General features: G+C 41.8%; 1 protein-coding gene across 26 annotated transcripts in view; it reads left to right on the forward strand.

The window, feature by feature from the left end:
- Positions 1–18,671, forward strand: part of KCNMA1 (potassium calcium-activated channel subfamily M alpha 1) — a 762,573-nt gene that overhangs the window by 736,563 nt on the left and 7,339 nt on the right. For 15 of the 26 annotated variants that reach the window (XM_081573838.1, XM_081573839.1, XM_081573851.1 and 12 more), the window contains 3 exons: positions 3,112–3,306; positions 5,707–5,825; positions 9,955–10,179. In XM_081573838.1, coding sequence (XP_081429964.1) covers positions 3,112–3,306; positions 5,707–5,825; positions 9,955–10,179 — 539 coding nt within the window. Of the gene's footprint in view, positions 1–3,111; positions 3,307–5,706; positions 5,826–9,954; positions 10,335–12,472; positions 12,502–18,671 lie in introns of those variants that run through there. The other 11 variants (XM_081573832.1, XM_081573833.1, XM_081573840.1 and 8 more) reach the window with 2 other exon arrangements.

Genomic DNA, 18,671 nt, shown 5'->3' on the forward strand with positions numbered 1-18,671 from the left:
AGTCTTACAATCTATGAACTTAAGATGTCTTTCCACTTATTTAGATTTTCTTTATTTCAACAATATTTTGTAGTTTCCAATGTACTAATCTTATACCTCCTTGGTTAAATTTATTCCTCAGTATTTTATTCTTTGTGATGCTATTGTAGTAAGAATTATTTTCTTAATTTCATTTTTATGTTTTTCATTGCACATGCATGGATACACAAATGATTGGTTTTGTATTCTGCAATCTTAGTGAATTCATTTATTACTGAGAATATCATTTTAGTGGATTCTTTAGGATTTTCTATATACAAGACCATGTCTTCTGTGAATAGAGATAATTTTTCTTCTTCAGTTTTTATATAGATACCTTTATTTCCTTCTAGCCCTGGCTAAGACCTCCAGTGCTATGCTTAATAGAAGTGGTGAGAGCTGGCTTCTTTGTCTTGGTCCTAATGTAAAAGGAAAGCTTCCAATCTTTCACCTATAAGTCTGATGTTTTAATATATGTCCTTTTTCAGATTGAGGAAATTCCCTTCCATTTCTAGTTTTTTGAGTGTGTTTATCATGAAAAAGCATTGGATCCTTTTCAGGCATTTTTAAATTATATTCTTTATAATTTCAATATCTTACATTTTAAAAGAATTGAATAAGTTGTATGAAGTCAGCTTTCTTATCATCTGATCTTTTGTTAGAGATACTCACTATTTTTTTAATTGATTTTGATTCTAAAACATATGCTTCCTAAATTTTTCTTTTACTTCTTCCAAATATTAAAAAATATTTATATTAGCTGTTTCTGTCTGTACATTTGAGCAAGAGAGAGGTTTGTTTTTCACCATGAGGTCATTAATGTTCTGCCATCCACACTTCATGCTGGCGAACTCCTCCCTGGGTGTTGATCTAGAAGGGTAATTATAGCACAAAGGCCTTTGTCAAAATTCTGTGTCTGGCACTCCCTCATTTAATGTGCCACAGAGCTGAGGTCAGGTGAGGGGGCTTCTGCTTCTAACGACGGTCTATTGAACTGTAGAGAAGATAATTTACCTATGAAAACTTTGGGAAATGTTTTTATATGTGTGCCCTGAACCAGCTTCCATGAGAGTTCACCTATGGTGGCCCACATGGCTCTGGTTACAGCTCAGCATGTAGTCCCCATTGACCCTTGCTGGGTCTTTGCTAAGTCTAAACGGAGTCTTAGCATGGAGGCAGCCTGAGAAGTGCAGATTCAAAGGTAAAATGAATGGCCTTGGTTTGCAACCCCACCCCACTACCCCACCAAAAAAAAAAAAAAAGCCAGAAAAGACTTTTTGAAAGGGAAAATTGGTCATGAATTGACCTGTCTTTTCATCAACAAAGGCCCAAGTTTCTTTTTTAAATTTTTTATTTTGTGTTAGGGTAGAGCCGATTAACAGTGTTGTGATGGTTTCATGTAAACAGCAAAGGGACTCTGCCATACATTTACGGGTATCTGTTCTTCCCCAAACTCCCCTCTCATCCAGGCCTCCATATAACATTGAGCAGAGTTCCACGTACTAAACAGTAGGTAACAAAGGCCCGAGTTTCTGTTATTAGTCCAGAAAGTATTTCTCGGTGCTCCCCGTGCAGGAAACACTTTTCTAAGTGCCTCACACATATCAGTTATATAGTCCTTGTAACCCACTCTATTATATTTTACAGATCATGACACTGAGGCACAAAAATGAGAAATAACTTTCCAAAATCATGCAGCTACCAAGTGGCGAGGTCAGCGCTGAACCCCTAGCCTGCCTCTCATCCCTTAACCACACCAGCAATGGTTCCTCCTATATTTGTTCTCATTCAGCTTCTCTGCCCCCCCCGGGGGCACCTAAGCTCTGACAGATGACACCTTCTCCTTAGGGCCTGACTGGTTCTGAATCACATTCCTAGTTTCCTGTCACTGTTGAAATTTTGTATCACTTTGGGTGCTTTTGTGAGTACTTCAATAACCTAGGGATTCTAGCCTCACTAGCAGCTACCATTTTAACGCAGAAGTCTTCCTGGAATTCTTTGCATATAAACTTGATCTTAATGATGGTGCTTATTTTACGGATGAGAAAATCAAAGCCCAGAAAGATTAGGCAACCTCCCCTGAGACATAGAACTATGATGGCCAAGCTGTAGAGAACTCATCCTTTACCTGGTTTGGTACCCACTAGATTTTTGCTAGGTGAACTGTCCAAAAATCTGCTGAAGTAAAAATGCAGCTGTCTTGCCTAACCTGCTCCTAAAGGTCCATCCATCCTCAAAAGCCACAGGCAAACTTTAGCTTGATATTATTTAGCCTGTTTGATTTCTTCTTACACTTGAAAATGGAAAACAGACCCTTGACTGAGATTTTCCTTGAAATAGGCTGTGTGAAAAATGCCTTTTTGAGCTCTTTTATTTGACATCCTAGTAATTTTTTAAAACTCCTATTGTTTTGTTCCTGACAGACCTGTATGTTTCCGATGTGAGACAAATGTACACGTCGAGGGAAGCTTCCTTAATAAGCTATATTCGCCTCAGACCACAGAGGTTACTTAAAAACAAAAATACCAGGGTATCCACCTTGTCGTACATTTATCTGGCATATTTAATTGATAGAAACTTCTGGTTTAGCCTGTTATCAAAGTGTGTGATAAATTGTTGAATGCATGGCCTTAATGATGCTCTCGGCATCTCATTCTAAAGAGAGAAGTTCTACCATTGTTGAGGGAAGCAGCTTCCCGGCACGTGGGTTGCAGAAACTCAGAGGCCATCCTGCCTGGGTCAGGCTGCATTTTATTACATACGCCCAGAGTCCCTTAGCAAGCAGGAGAGGAAGCCGTATTTACATCCCTACTAGTACCAATTATGGTAAACACCAACCGTTTCGACTTTAGCCCTTTAATAAAAATCCACTGAATTTCAGGTTTTAAAGTCAGGCTCTCGTGGCAGAACCAAGGAGGAGAGAAAAGAATGGAATAATTGGAGGCTGCTGTCTTTTCACTTCCCACATAAAACTATTTGAAGAGACAGGCCAGAACTTGAAACAGGAGACATTAAGAAAAGTTGTAATTTGAATGTCAGTTGTCGTGACTTTAGGGTGTGTGCTTAAAGGACTTTGCTCCCATCTCTTCCCAGACATACTTCAATGACAACATCCTTACCCTGATAAGGACCCTGGTGACTGGAGGAGCCACACCAGAGCTGGAGGCTTTGATCGCCGAGGAGAATGCACTGCGCGGGGGCTATAGCACCCCCCAGACGCTGGCCAACAGGGACCGCTGCCGTGTGGCCCAGTTAGCGCTGCTCGATGGGCCCTTTGCAGACCTGGGGGTGAGTTCAGGGGGCAGAGGGCACCTGAGCCTGTTATTTGGAAATGACCACATCTGAATGTGTCAGGCTAGACCTCTTCCTTTGCTTCTTTCCACATGAAAAGAGCTATCAGAGGTGATGCTTATGGTTTACTGTGTATCAGGCACTGTATTTTACATGGATTCATTCATTTAATCCCCATGGTGACCCTTTGGCATAGGTTCTTTTATCAGATGCTCTAAGGAAACTGGGGCTCAGAGAAACTGAGAACTGGTCCTAACAGGGACCCTATCAGAGACCATGGGCTTACTGACTCTCCTAGAGTATCTTCTGCCACAAGAAGGGAGGCATCAAGTGGTTTCATATGCACACAAGTTAGGGAACCCATTCTGCAGGTCTTGGCGTGTATCGAGGCTACTTAAGCCCAACTGCACATTAATTGGTCTGCCAGAGTGCCTGAAGCAAGCTGGAATGCGGAGCCCAAAGGGAGGCATGGGTCACCTCTACAGCAAGGAGCAGGGCTAGGGGAGAGTGACTGGTTCCAGCCTTATATTTAGGAGACCTCAGGCTGGAATTAGAGACATAAAGGATCCACATGAGATGCTATTGGTTGGGCCAGTGGGTCTAGAGGCATATAAAAAGCTATAGTGTTCTGAAAACCACTAATGTCAGGGTCAGGCCCAGAGTCCCAGCCAACAGTGTTTTTTAAAAGCTCCTGTGGACTTTTATATCTCTGGAAGAGGGCATGGCAACTAGCCATCAGTGTTTTTTAAAAGCTCTTATGGACTATTATATTTCTGGAGGAGGACATGGCAACCCACTCAGGTATTCTTGCCTGGAGAATCCCATGGACAGGGGAGCCTGGTGGGCTACAGTCCATGGAGTCACAAAGAATCAGACAGGACTGAAGCAACTTCACACACATGCACGTGGGCTATTAATTCTGAATGTGGACTCAGTCACTCCCTCACTGCCCTCCCTGCTACAGAGGTGACCCGTGCCTCCCTTTGGGCTCCACGCACCAGCCTGCTTCAGGCACTCTGGCAGAAGTATGCAGTCTTAATTGACCCTTATTCCCAGCCCAACTCCATGAATGTATTCAAGGGCTGGAACCAGCAGTCTTAAGAGCCAGTAAGACTATTGTATGAACAGTACTGCCTGCCACCCAGAAAGTCCAAATAGTGGAAAAGGAGCCAAGGAAAGGCTCACTTTCTCCATGTCTTCTGAAACTGTGATGCTAATTTGCACTGTGTTTTAGTTTGGTGAGGGACAAAAATCTATGTTACACTTAGAGCTTCCTTAAAAGGTCATCTCCATAGCTAGTGACTCTTTTTATCTATCATTTACTCACTGGTACACCTCAGTGGTAAAGAATCTGCCTTCCAATGCTGGATATGTGGGTTCAATCCCAGGGTCGAGAAGATCCCCTGGAGAAGGAAATGGCAACCCACTCCGGTATTTTTGCCTGAGAAAATCCCATGGACAGAGGAGCCTGGCGGGCTATAGACCATGGGGTAGCAAAAGAGTCGGATATGACTTAGCGACTAAACAACAACACTTTAAAAGAACAAAGACTTTAAATAATGGTAAGATCTGGCTCCAGTTGTGTTCTCTAGTATGAGGCCCATCTGCCAGTTTCGGTAACAGGAAGGACAGATGCAGTCACTTTATTCCCAGTGAAGTCAGCCCTTGGTGCCCTTCCTGTATTAATACCTGAAGCTAGCTGGCTGCAGGAAGCCAGTGCTTCTGGGTGAGTGTGCTTTCACATTCCTCATCTGGCCCCAGACCCTTGGAAAGTGACTGTGAACTGATTAGAACTGTGAATCCCAGTTATTCAGCCTGCAGACCTCCAGCTCCTGGGGAAACACATTCTCTTCCCCCCTTGCCATCTCCAAGGTCTGTAAATTGTACTTTTCACACAGTCCTTCTCTGAAAGAGCCTGTCACCATAGTACCTGGTGGGGTCTTTTCTTCTGGTAGTGATTTTAATTATCACTTGAGCACTTTTGACAACACAGTCAGATCACTGTGGTTGCAACTGAACTGGGGCTAAACATCATCAACATTTTGCAGAGCTGATTTCTTCTCCTTAGCCAAATAGACATCTGAGACCTTCAAGCTTATACCATACCTTAAAGTAAGGAGAGGCACCAGCCCCTTAGAGCTCTCATTGCTGCAGATGGAAAACTGGAGAGAACCAGAGGAAAACCCATTCTTATTTGATCCCCAAAAGTCACCAACATTGGGCGTAGGCTATAAACCACATTTAACTTCTTCAGCCACTGTTCCTCAGCACAGACCCTCCGACTCAGGAGACGCTAATATGAGCTTTCATGAAAAGGCCCTTCCCTCCCACCCCCAGGACCTTTACTTTCAGTCAAATAAAAATGATTTTTCTCTCTGTTCTTTTGTTGTCTCCAAGGATGGTGGTTGTTATGGTGATCTGTTCTGCAAAGCTCTGAAAACATACAATATGCTTTGTTTTGGAATTTATCGGCTGAGAGATGCTCACCTCAGTACCCCCAGCCAATGCACGAAGAGGTGAGTATGTTTCCACTCTGCCCTCCCACCCAAAGGCAGAGACAGAAATGCCCTCTCTTGTCTCACACAATGAGGGCAAAAGTCTACATGCGTGTTCGCAACATGCAAATTGCTCTGCCCGTATTAAATCCAATGCTGACTTTGGTGGTGGTTATGGGAAGCTTTTTTCTTTAATTATAATAGCAAGTATAAAGACATTGTGGGGAGAATTCAAGTTTTATGAGACAGTTCCATCCATCGCCTAATTACACAAGTCTGAAGGAAAAAAGATTTGTGACATTGTAAAGGAGACAGGAATCAAGACCATCCCCATGGAAAAGAAATGCAAAAAAGCAAAATGGCTGTGTGAGGAGGCCTTACAAATAGCTGTGAAAAGAAGAGAAGCGAAAACCAAAGGAGAAAAGGAAAGATACTCCCATTTGAATGCAGAGTTCCAAAGAATAGCAAGGAGAGATAAGAAAGCCTTCTTCAGCGATCAATGCAAAGAAACAGAGGAAAACAACAGAATGGGAAAGACTAGAGATCTCTTCGAGAAAATTAGAGATACCAAGGGAACATTTCATGCAAAAATGGGCTCGATAAAGGACAGAAATGGTATGGACCTAACAGAAGCAGAAGATACTAAGAAGAGATGGCAAGGATACACAGAAGAACTGTACAAAAAAGATCTTCACGACCCAGATAATCACGATGGTGTGACCACTCATCTAGAGCCAGACACCCTGGAACGTGAAGTCAAGTGGGCCTTAGAAGGCATCACGACGAACACAGCTAGTGGAGGTGATGGAATTCTAGTTGAGCTATTTCAAATCCTGAAAGATGATGCTGTGAAAGTGCTGCACTCAATATGCCAGCAAATTTGGAAAACTCAGCAGTGGCCACAGGACTGGAAAAGGTCAGTTTTCATCCCAATCCCAAAGAAAAGCAATGCCAAAGAATGCTCAAACTACTGCACAATTGCACTCATCTCACATGCTAGTAAAGTAATGCTCAAAATTCTCCAAGCCAGGCTTCAGGAATACGTGAACCGTGAACTTCCAGATGTTCAAGCTGGTTTTAGAAAAGGCAGAGGAACCAGAAACCAAATTGCGAACATCCGCTGGATCATCAAAAAAGCAAGAGAGTTCCAGAAAAACATCTATTTCTGCTTTATTGACTATGCCAAAGCCTTTGACTGTGTGGATCACAATAAACTGTGGAAAATTCTGAAAGAGATGGGAATACCAGACCACCTGACCTGCCTCTTGAGAAACCTGTATGCAGGTCAGGAAGCAACAGTTAGAACTGGACATGGAACAACAGACTGGTTCCAAATAGGAAAAGGAGTATGTCAAGGCTGTATATTGTCACCCTGCTTATTTAACTTATATGCAGAGTACATCATGAGAAACACTGGGCTGGAAGAAGCACAAGCTGGAATCAAGATTGCTGGGAGAAATATCAATAACCTCAGATATGCAGATGACACCACCCTTATGGCAGAAAGTGAAGAGGAGCTAAAAAGCCTCTTGATGAAAGTGAAAGAGGAGACTGAAAAAGTTGACTTAAAGCTCAACATTCAGAAAACTAAGATCATGGCATCTGGTCCCATCACTTCATGGGAAATGGATGGGGAAACAGTGGAAAGAGTGTCAGACTTTATTTTTTGGGGCTTCAAAATCACTGCAGATGGTGATTGCAGCCATGAAATTAAAAGACTCCTTGGAAGGAAAGTTATGACCAACCTAGACAGCATATTAAAAAGCAGAGACATTGCTCTGCCAACAAAGGTCTGTCTAGTCAAGGCTATGGTTTTTCCAGTAGTCATGTATGGATGTGAGAGTTGGACTGTGAAGAAAGCTGAGCGCTGAAGAATTGATGCTTTTGAAGTGTGGTGTTGGAGAAGACTCTCGAGAGTCCCTTGGATTGCAAGGAGATCCAACCAGTCCATCCTAAAGGAAATCAGTCCTGGGTGTTCATTGGAAGGACTGATGTTGAAGCTGAAACTCCAATATTTTGGCCACCTCATGCGAAGAGTTGACTCATTGGAAAAGACCCTGATGCTGGGAAGGATTGGGGGCATAGGAGAAGGGAACAACAGAGGATGAGGTGGTTGGATGGCATCACTGACTCGATGCACATGAGTTTGGGTAAGCTCCGGGAGTTGGTGATGGACAGGGAGGCCTGGCGTGCTGCGATTGATGGGGTCGCAAAGAGTTGGACACGACTGAGCGACTGAACTGAACTGACTGAAGGAAAACATTTCTTCCAAACTCCTGCTACTGGGATAATTCTGTTGGTATCTCATAGAAATATTTCATATTGCTACTGTTTAAGGTAAATGGTTCCTTTGCCCTGTCTTAGACATATCTATCTATCTATACACACACACATACATATATACCTGTCATTGTTGTTTAGTTGCTCAGTCGTGTTCGAGTCTTTGCAATCCCAGGGACTGTAGCCTGCCAGGCTCCTCTGTCCATGGGATTTCCCAGGCAAGAATATTGGAGTGGGTTGCCATTTCCCTCTCCAGGGTATCTTCCTGACCCAGGAACTGAACCCACTTCTCCTGCTTTGCAGGCGGATTCTTTACCACTGTACCACCTGGGAAGCTCTCTCTCTCTCTCTCTCTCTCTCTCTATATATATATATATATATATATATACACACACACACACAAGCACATATATATATATATATATTTAATTTTTATTGGCATATAGTTGATTTGCAATGCTGTGTTAGTTTCAGGTGTACAGCAAAGTGATTCAGTTATATATATATTCTATTTTCATAGACACATATATTTTTAATTAATGTATTTTTCAGTTACTCTTTTACTTTTATATATTTATTTTAAAGAAAAGTGTATATTATTACCTGAAGCAGAAAAAAGATTACAGTTCATGTATGCTAGTTATATTTCTCTAATACACTTTAAAGTAAATTCATAGCAGCCTAAAATTAAAAGTACGTCCTAGAATTGTCAAAGTCAGTGTGTTTGTATAATATACCTCAGGCAACAACGCCATAGAGATGAGTGTTTCTCAGACCTACTTACAGAGTAGAATCTCGGGGGGTGCTTTTTAAAAGTACTCTGATTACTCTGACTTAACTGGTATGAAATGAAAATATGAAGTTTGAATGCCCAGAGATTATACAATAGAGCCAGAATTGAACATACTTTCTGTAGTCTTGCGGATTCTCAGTTAGGTGAACATGAGAATCATCTGTAAAACTTATTAAAACACAAATTGCTTGACCCCCAATCCAGAGTGTCTGACTCAGTAGGACTTGAATGGAGTTGCTTAAGAATTTGCATTTTAACAAGGATCTACTGTATAGCACAGGGAACTATATTCAATATCTTATAATAACCTAAAATAGAAAAGAATCTGAAATAGAACATATATATATATATATATAACTGAATCACTTTGCTGTACACCTGAAACTAACACAACATTGTAAATCAAGTATACATCAGTTTCAAAAAAGAATTTACATTTTTAAGAAGTTCTCAGATGATGCTGATGTATCTGGCCTGAGAACCACACTTTTGAGATCCATTACTAGAAATGAAATGGTGATTTTTTTAGTCATATCTGATACTAATCAGGGGAAAAGGTGATCTTTGGGGAGAACAGTTAAAGCCCGAGGGACACATAGGCAGGTAAGTGTTTTATAGCTTTCCATTTAGTGAAATCCTTCACCAATGTCGATTTTCAAAAGATAAAGAGGGAGAGAGGACTAAGGTTTTGCTAGATGGTGGTAAACAAAGATACTGTGATATGGGTATGAGCTTGTTGTAACATCCTAGACTAAGAGATGCAGTGCAGTCCTTGAAACTTCCTGCATGCACTTGTGCTTCTCAGGATCAGAAGGGAACTTGATGTTGTACTGAAGTGGGTGTGCAGACCACAAGAAGTACCACTTGATTCTCCCTTGTCTAGCACTAATTCAGAATCTCTGGGAGGGCTCATGGCTGACTTCCTCTGTGGAGCTATATAGATTTTGTTCCACTACGAAGATCCTGTCTAAGGCCTTGGGCTGTCTGGAATCCTTGGGTAGACCTGGTTTGGTTCAGAGAGGTGAAATCTCCACCACATTATCCTCATTCTGTGACTTCTTTGCTCTCCGCATCCAGGTATGTCATCACCAACCCCCCGTACGAGTTCGAGCTCGTGCCGACGGACCTGATCTTCTGCTTAATGCAGTTTGACCACAACGCCGGCCAGTCCCGGGCCAGCCTCTCCCATTCCTCCCACTCGTCCCAGTCCTCTAGCAAGAAGAGCTCCTCCGTCCACTCCATCCCATCCACGGCAAACCGACAGAACCGGCCCAAGTCCCGGGAGTCCCGAGACAAACAGAAGTACGTGCAGGAAGAGCGGCTCTGATGTGTGTATCCACTGCCTCCGTGTGTGAAACTGTATCTGCCACTCATTTCCCCAGTGGGTGTTTCCAGCAGTAACTTCCCCCATTTTCCCCTGTAGTCCCCCCCCCTTTTTTTACACATATTTGCATATGTATGATAGTGTGCATGTGGTTGTCATTTTTATTCCACCACCATAAAACCCTTGAGCACAACAGCAAATAAGCAGACGGACCAAAAGTTATTTATGATTCTAGGGGAAAAATAACCCAAAGGCATGCTCCAGACATAAATAGCTCACTGCAGGAATGAGTTCACAGATGAGAAGGGAGTGCTTGTGATCCCCACGTCAGTTATGCAAAGCAAGTTTAGTTAGTGTAGAAGAGAAGTTTATTCTGATGTATCGGTTTTATCAGGGTGCTTTGGGTTTTGATTTTGTTGTTTTCCTTTCTTTCCTTCTCTTGATTTTTTTATATATACACAATAATATATATATATATATATATATATACACACACACACATGTATTTGAAACAAGCAACCCAAAAGCAACAGAAACATATTGGTTGTTTCTACTCTCTGGGCCGAAGTATCTCAAAGCATTTGAAAGTCTTTCACCATTTGTGTAGATGATGAAGCACTTGCTTGTTAGAACATCAGAGATTTTTTTTAGTTACTCACCAAGGCCTTTTGTCCCAGAGCTAGCTTCCTTTGAGAGTCTATAGGAAAATTTCTACCATTACTGTGGCGGAAAGACTAGTATTCCCTTCTTGGGTGTATCAAATGCAAGTCATTTCATTTAAGTGAAAAGAGGTTTGATTGCATATTGTTATTCTGTCTCCTTATGCTGCCATATGAATAGCTATGTTTTTTCTCTCACTTTTGACATTTGGGATGAAAAGCCATATGTATCATAAATATCAGATGTAAGTCATTAAAAACTGCCTTCCTGGGACTTTTACATCTTTTAAAAGGTGAATTACCTACCTTATGTACAGAATAAATAATGCTCAGGAAAGAGCAAGTATTTTTCCATGCATTCTCTGGGGACCTTTTTACTCCCCTTTGTTTGATCAGCTAGGGCCCCAATGCCACAGAGGAGCAAGGGCTGGGGCCGTGGTAGAAAGAGAGGAAGATAAACCCAGCAGCAGATCATGTTTTTCTAGAAGCCAGCATGCTAAATAAATCAGAATATAGGAGGATCAAGCCACAGTTGACTCCACAAAGACAAAAGCCAGCTTCAACTGTTGGCACAGCTGCATGATGCTGGCTGTTGCAGAGCAGAAAGCCAGTGGGAGAAATTCCTCATCGTCAGTTTCTTTAACATAGCCAATCTACTTAGGCAGGTGAATGACAGTCATAGAGAAGGACCCCTTGTCATTAACAGATGCGAGAGAAGAAAAAGAGTGCAACAGTGAGCCAAACACATTTTGGTATAATTCTTTTTTTCTTTCATTTTCTTTCTTTCTTTCTTTTTTTAAACAGTAAGCATGAGCAAAAAAGTAGAGAAATACCCTTTTTTCAATATGCAGTTTTCAGATATTTTATGCATGCAAACCATGCTTTAGGCAAGTTACAGTAGTTCTTAAATATTGGCCAACTCCACCATAATCAAATTCTTGTGAGGATGGACTAGCCTTGGGCTGCTATATATATACATTTGAAATGTTTATTTGAAAACAAATTTCATTGAACAGCACAGGTGTTGGGGGGGGAGGAAAATGTCACAGCTGTAACCATCTCTAAAAAGGTGTTTTTATGGTGAATGTTTTGGGTTTAGACTTTGAATCCCCTGTCCCCCCAAGCATGATAGTTTTTGAGATCTGCTTGCTGTGTGAATTGACAAGCACTTTTACTGACGAAATAGTGAGGCTTAGTCAAAATCTCCATCCCCACACCCAAGACAGGGCAAGGCAGTGTTCCAATCAGTATTCAAGTGGGCGATCATTGTGTACATGGATATTAAAAAGCCCTATGAGTGGAAGATTTTTTCAAATTATTTTTGTCCCTATGTATTGATTTATACATTACATACAACTATCTTTTTTATATAGAACTATATATATACACATATATACGTATATATATGTATATGTATATATATACATACACACACATATCCCCTAGTTTTGGATCATGAAGAGCTATTCATGCATTCTTTGCAAAGGAGGTTATAAAGTTATGCCCTCAGAACATTTATAACTATAAGAATGTGCCAGTTAAAGTGCTCAACAGGAAATATGACAGTTTAAAAGCATTGTAAAACTCACATAGCTTACTTCTCTCTCTAAAGTGCAACAAGGATGAATAGAATGGGCCAAGGTATGACAATTAATGGTTCTGCATGACCTAGCCACTGCTGGGGGTTTTCTTCTATAACGTTGTCCTTGTGAAAACTTTTGTGAAATTAAAAAAAAAAAGGAGTTACAAATTTTATTCTGTTATTGGTTTGTTTATTTTTATTTTTATTGTTCTGTTTGTGGGTTTATTTATTTTGTTTTGCTTTTTTCCCCCCTCCCCACCTCCCCTCCTCTCCCCTTCCTTCTTCTCACCCTTCCTCCACTTTCTAAATTGCTCAGTGCAATGAGGCTGTCCTGCTGCTACTGCTAGACCCCTTAGAGTTTGTTTTGGTGTTCTTGGGGTTGGGGTTGGGTAATCTGGGGGGAACTTCTCTCCATCTGGCTTGCCTTTCAATCTGCACGTGGCCTCCCTGCCCACCTTGGTACCTTGCTCCAAGTCCAAAAGCATTTTCCCATCAAGATACCCAGCTTCCTCCACCTCCCCCCATTACCATCACCCCAACCGAGTACCCCATCAGTCTGTCCACATCTCTGTGTTTATCTTGGCAAGACCAACTAAATCAAGTGATAATGCCAAGTGATAAACTTTTCTGGAAAACATTTGCAGCTCTTCCACTTGGCAAACCTGCTTCTTGGTGAATAGCTTACCCTCCTTTCGATTTAAACCAGGAGGATTATTAATGGTAAAAATATATATATATATGTATATTGGTCTCCTTGAAGTTGGATCAGAATGACTCCCAAATTAATGCTGTTCAGCTATATGTATCAACTCAATAGCCCATACCCAGTTATCTGGGGGTTGATGATTCAGTCTCTGTATTACCTGGGTCTCTTCTCCCACCTGCCTTTCAGACATTTGTGAAATCCCAACCAGAGATTGGGCAGATAGAGAGAAGTAAATCCAAAATGCGTTTTATATACAATCTGTTAGCAGCTGTGATGAGATGATCTTGTGATGGGAATGGAGTGGGAACAGACTGACTTGCAATGAAATTTGGGGATGTTCTCTGGACTTCAGTCATACAATTGAAAGTTGATTGTACTTGGTTAATGATACATTCAGTAATGAAAAAGGTATCATTATTACTTCTATTTTTTATGAGTCCAAACTACTATATTGTTCTTTCCTCAGTTGAATGAAGAGTCTCTTCCATTGTTTTCCATGTGACCCCAAACTTCTCATCCTTCTTTCAGGTTCTCTTAGGAAGGAGGCATTCAAAGTTTTCATGTGATACCTCTCCTCTTCCCCCTTCCCACCCAAAAAATAAGTAGGTCAGGGTGGAAAGTGAAAGGTTATTTGAAGAGAAAGTATGTGTACTTAAAGAGAACAACAGCTAGAAACTCAATTATCTGCACCTTTCTAAAAGAAGCAATTTGTAAGCCATTCAGTTCAATTTGTTTTAGGCTTTGAAAGGAGTGGAAACTTAAGTAAATGGACAGACCAGGAGGCACAGTGAAACCTCAGCCTCAACACTCATGAAATCAACATCCCTAATGGCTGCTACACAGGCCCCTTCCTGAAGCCAGTTCAAATGGATAGAGAGAGACTTGGACCCTTACAGTTGATTTCTACCACCATTAGGAGAGGTTTCAAATTCTGAGTTTGTTTAGTCACTAAGTAGTGTCCAATTCTTTTGTGACTCTATGGACTGTAGCCTACCAGTTTCCTCAGTCCATGGATTTCCCAGGCAAGAATACTGGAATGGGTAGCCATTTCTTTCTCCAGGGAATCTTCCAGACCCAGGGATCGAACCCAGGTCTCCTGCATTGCAAGCAGATTCTTTACCATCTGAGCCACCAGGGAAGACCATACAGGTTATGACCCAGAACCTTACTCTCAATATATGCTCAATAAGTATTTTTGAAATAAATTGACCTTAAATATTGTTGTATCTTTAATCATTTGATAAATTATCTTCACCTCCTTGGCTCATCTTACAAAAATTCAAGGAATGCCTGTAGGTGTTTCACAATACTATTGTGCTGTTGGCACTTTCTTGGGCTGAGTACACAGCTTCTGAGAGAAGGGAACAGTCCTGTGAGTTCAGTGAGAGAAGAGACTTGACTGTGCCTCCTGCCAGCATCATCAAGATCCCAGATGACCAGAAAAATCTTTTGACTGGCTCCTCTTCAGCAAGGGAAAAGCTGAAAGGTGTCTGCATCCCAAAGAGACAATTAAATCAACCTGCCAGGTTTCTGTAGCAACAGGCTCCTGAAGGAGAAAGAAGAGGGTGCAGAAACTTCAAGGACTGCAGAAGTCAAGACAGGGTAAAAAAAAAATCAGTGTCTCAATCAGCTTCTTTCAGCCCATCACTGCTTTGTGATAAGGTGATGAAGTAGATGTGGGCACCTATCACTAACCTGGTAGACTATCTCCCACCAGGAGGTTGTACATCCATCACCTAGGGAGGTAAGAGGGATTATCCCCTGCCACTTGAAAGGGAGGAGTGAAAAGTCAGTCCTTATGGAGTGTCAGAAGTGGGCAGTTGTTCTGCTTAGGGAATGGCAGTATCAGACTTACAGTAAGAAGGGGTCAAATAGAGTCACACCGGACAACTGCAAAGGAGCAAGTCAGCTTTTATAAAGGAAAATTACTCTGGTTCTATTGCAGTTTTCATTTTTAGGAACTAGCCATACTTTGTCCACGGAAAGGAAAGGAGACAGTAGGGGTGGGTGGGGTCCACTGGGGCTTGGGGTCTGCTGGGCAGAAGGCGAAGGTCAGACTAGCTCTCAGAAGCTCTTACAGTGTTACCTTTGAAGGACTGAGCTCTTTGTTAGCTCTTACTTTAGCTCTTACTTTGTTATCTCTTTGTTAGCTCTTACTGTTCTCAACTATTATCTTTATCCAAATGGAATCTTTCCCTTTCAAACTCTTTCTGTTTCAACCTCAGCTAGTGATACAGCAAGAAAAGGCCCAACTATTCCAAATACCTTTGCTGTATCATCATCTCCTTTTTCATGTGCTCTTCTCTTGGGAGTGTTAAGAGAAAAGGCCAGGTCCCACAGCACTGACAACCCGCAGAGCCAGAAAAAAGACTTGTTTTCACAGTGCAGCCTGTTGCACTTCTTCTGGGTCCCCAGCAGTTATGTCAGCCCAGATCATGAGCCCTTCTCTGCCATAGCCCACTCCTCTGGGATACTTCATGGCTGGAGGAAGTCCTGACCCTTATTCTAGACCTTCACATGTCAGTGATGAAAGTAGCAACGGAAGACACAGATGGCTTGCAGGTGGGGTAGGGCACCTGCCAAGTTGAAAGCCAATATTTCAAAGACACAAGTACCACTGAATGTTGTCACCCCTTCCTTTCCTCCTCTTCCTAAGGAGGGGTATCCAGTCAAATCCTTCTTCACCATCTCTGCTTCCACAATCCCCATTCTTCTGGCCAGCACCCAGGTTTATACACCTCAGTTCTGCACTCCTAGTTCATCTGCAATCACACCAAAAGGTATCACCTATTCTTATGTCCTTTGGCACTGAGAGTACTCATATTCATGCTAACTTTATGTATGGTTAACTAACCATAACTAAAAACTAACATGCTCCAAGTGCTTACCATGAGTCAGACACTCTTCTAAGCACTTTATGTATACTAACTCATTCAATTCTCCAGACAACCTCAGATGTAGATGCAGTTAGTATTTCCATCTGAAAGATACAGAATTCAAGGGACAGATTTGTTTGAAGTCACCCAGCCAGGAAGTACCAGAGAGGTGTTTTAAACTAAAGTCCATGAACTTTATGCTATAATGCCCCCTAATATTACCAGTAATACTGACAGCCTTAACAGCTCACATTGTTTTATCATGTATGTAGATAAGTGCTTCATGGACACTAACCACTTTCATCCAAACAACACCATTAGAAAGATCATTAGCTTCATTTTACAGAAGAGAAAATGAAGTTAAGATAAATAATATAACAACCCACTCAGAGCCAGCAATTAGTATGTGAGAGAGCCAGACGCCCTTGGCCCTACCTACTGTCCTGTGCCATCTCCTTGGTTGCAGTGGATGGCTTGTGGCCTGTCTGGTCTTGATAGGTGATGCCTCCCAATGGCGGTGTCATGACTCTCTGCAGTTATCTTCTGGGTTTGATCTTATTCTACCAGCTTACTTGTCACAGACTGAAATGCCACTCCTTCCTTGACTTGAGGCACATCACACATTCTACTCAGAGTGATGACACCATGTATCACATCTTCAAGAACTTATAACAAATGGATTTCTTTTTCTTTGGCAGGGAGGAGGGCCTCAAAACCAGATCCATCGCCCTTCTCATTCTAGGGATAAAAATAAAGTCCCCAGAAGTCTTTCTGCCATGTGGGATGAGGCAAGGAGAGGAGACCAGCTCAGGGCTTTGGATTGACCTTGGACCACTCCAACACTCACTTGAATTCTTTTCCTGAGTACTCTTCCTTATGGACAATTTTGTAAGCACCCAGTGATGCAGCTCCTTCTTTGGAAGGCAAAGTTCGATAACCCAAACTGTCATTGTCATAGCAAGGCTCTCTCCATTTTGGAGCAGAATGACTGGCAGTCATTAAAGTGTGGTTCCTAGCAAGCTTTTTGGGAGAAGCACATTTTCCCCTACCCATTTTAGCATTCATCTGTTTCCATTTCTTCAACATCTTATCTAACCAAGGCTCCAACAACACAGCTGTTTATATCTTACAAGGCACCTGAATTAAAAAGTCTGTTTCTCAGGCATAATGAAAACCTCAACTCATCACCAGGATATGTTTTAAAACAACTCCTTTCTGTGCAGAAGCTGAATGGCCAACACAGGGATGACTCTGCTTAGATTATTTTTATGGCAAGAAATGTAAAAGGAAAGAGAGAAAGGCACTTAAATGGAGAAATAATGCTCTCTTTCTTACAGACAGCAGAAGGAAATTGATACTCTCTCTGCCGTGAAAGGTCAAAATGCCAACTTTGAGCTGAACTGTAAAGACTAAATTCTGAACAATTATTCTCTGCAGCAGTTGTAAAAATTTCAGCAAATTGCAGCTGTCTTAGGTCTTTCACCCAGAAGACCTACTCATTTCCATCAGCAGAGTTCACTCTCCCTTCCAACCTGGCATGTCCAACCTAGCACTAAATCCTTTTGCAAAATCAGTCCACAGAAGGGTACAGCCAAAACCAAGGGCATCTCAGGCAAACAGCACAGACACTGGGTTCAGCTCTTCTGAAAATCATCCTTACACGTAAACCATTGGAAAAAGTCATAGTTTGAAATTGTTTCAGCGGCCTGGCAACGCTTTTAAAACATGATAACCATCATACTTTACTCCTCTCTGAAAGGTTAGTTTAATCGTAGATCACAAAAAATTGGTTTCCACAAATGCATAATGGTTCATCTATGTCACACTTGAACTAAATGGTTTTTTAAATGGAGCTGAAATTATTTTGATGTGTACACAGTTCTGGATTTCTATACAACCTTTTTTAACCAGCCCATCAGGAACCTTGCCTCTAAAGCCTCATTAATAATTCAGATGTGCTGATGACTTTAAAAGATCTATGGAATTGAAGCTTAGGAGAAAAAAAAAAAAAACTCTGCTTGACAAAAAGATAAATGAATGTAGAAAGAAGCTGTAGGAGTCTGGCAAGCTGTAGATCATCTCAGAACAGATTGTAACTTTATCATTCTGTCAGGGGGAATAATTTAAAGCACTTAATCAGTTAGCTTCACTGTGAGGATGTAGCATTATGAATTCCTATCGTCCAATCTGTTCAAATCAAAGTGAACTTAATTATAATAGGTGAGAGAGCCAGTGCAGGAAGGAGAAGGGGGTGGAGAATGATGCAAGAGGCAGGAAGTTTCCTGAGGAGGGGGTACACCGAGCTGCAGAACAAAGGATAGTGAGCGAGCTTTCACCAAGGCTCAACTTAGTTTAGTGTCTGCACTGGGGGCCCAGGGCCCTGGACACAGCAAGAGGAAGCATGGACCAAGGAGAGACAAGCAGAGTGGTCATGAGCTGATCTTAGGTGTCAGATCTATAAATCATTAGCCATACAGGGACACATACGCATGGTCCTCTATCAGGATCAAGCCAGGTGAGCAATTTGGTTAATATATCCATCCAGGACCACCGACAAGGCAGTTATGAATTGTTCTGAAAGACAGAAAAGGAGGCCAGAGAGCCCATCGTCTCTATAGCAGTGGGCGTGCTTGAAAGTTTTTTCCTT

Source organism: Giraffa tippelskirchi, chromosome 2, assembly GCF_054371585.1.
Source record: "Giraffa tippelskirchi isolate mGirTip1 chromosome 2, T2T-mGirTip1v1.2.pri, whole genome shotgun sequence".
NCBI classification, from domain to species: Eukaryota; Metazoa; Chordata; class Mammalia; order Artiodactyla; family Giraffidae; genus Giraffa; species Giraffa tippelskirchi.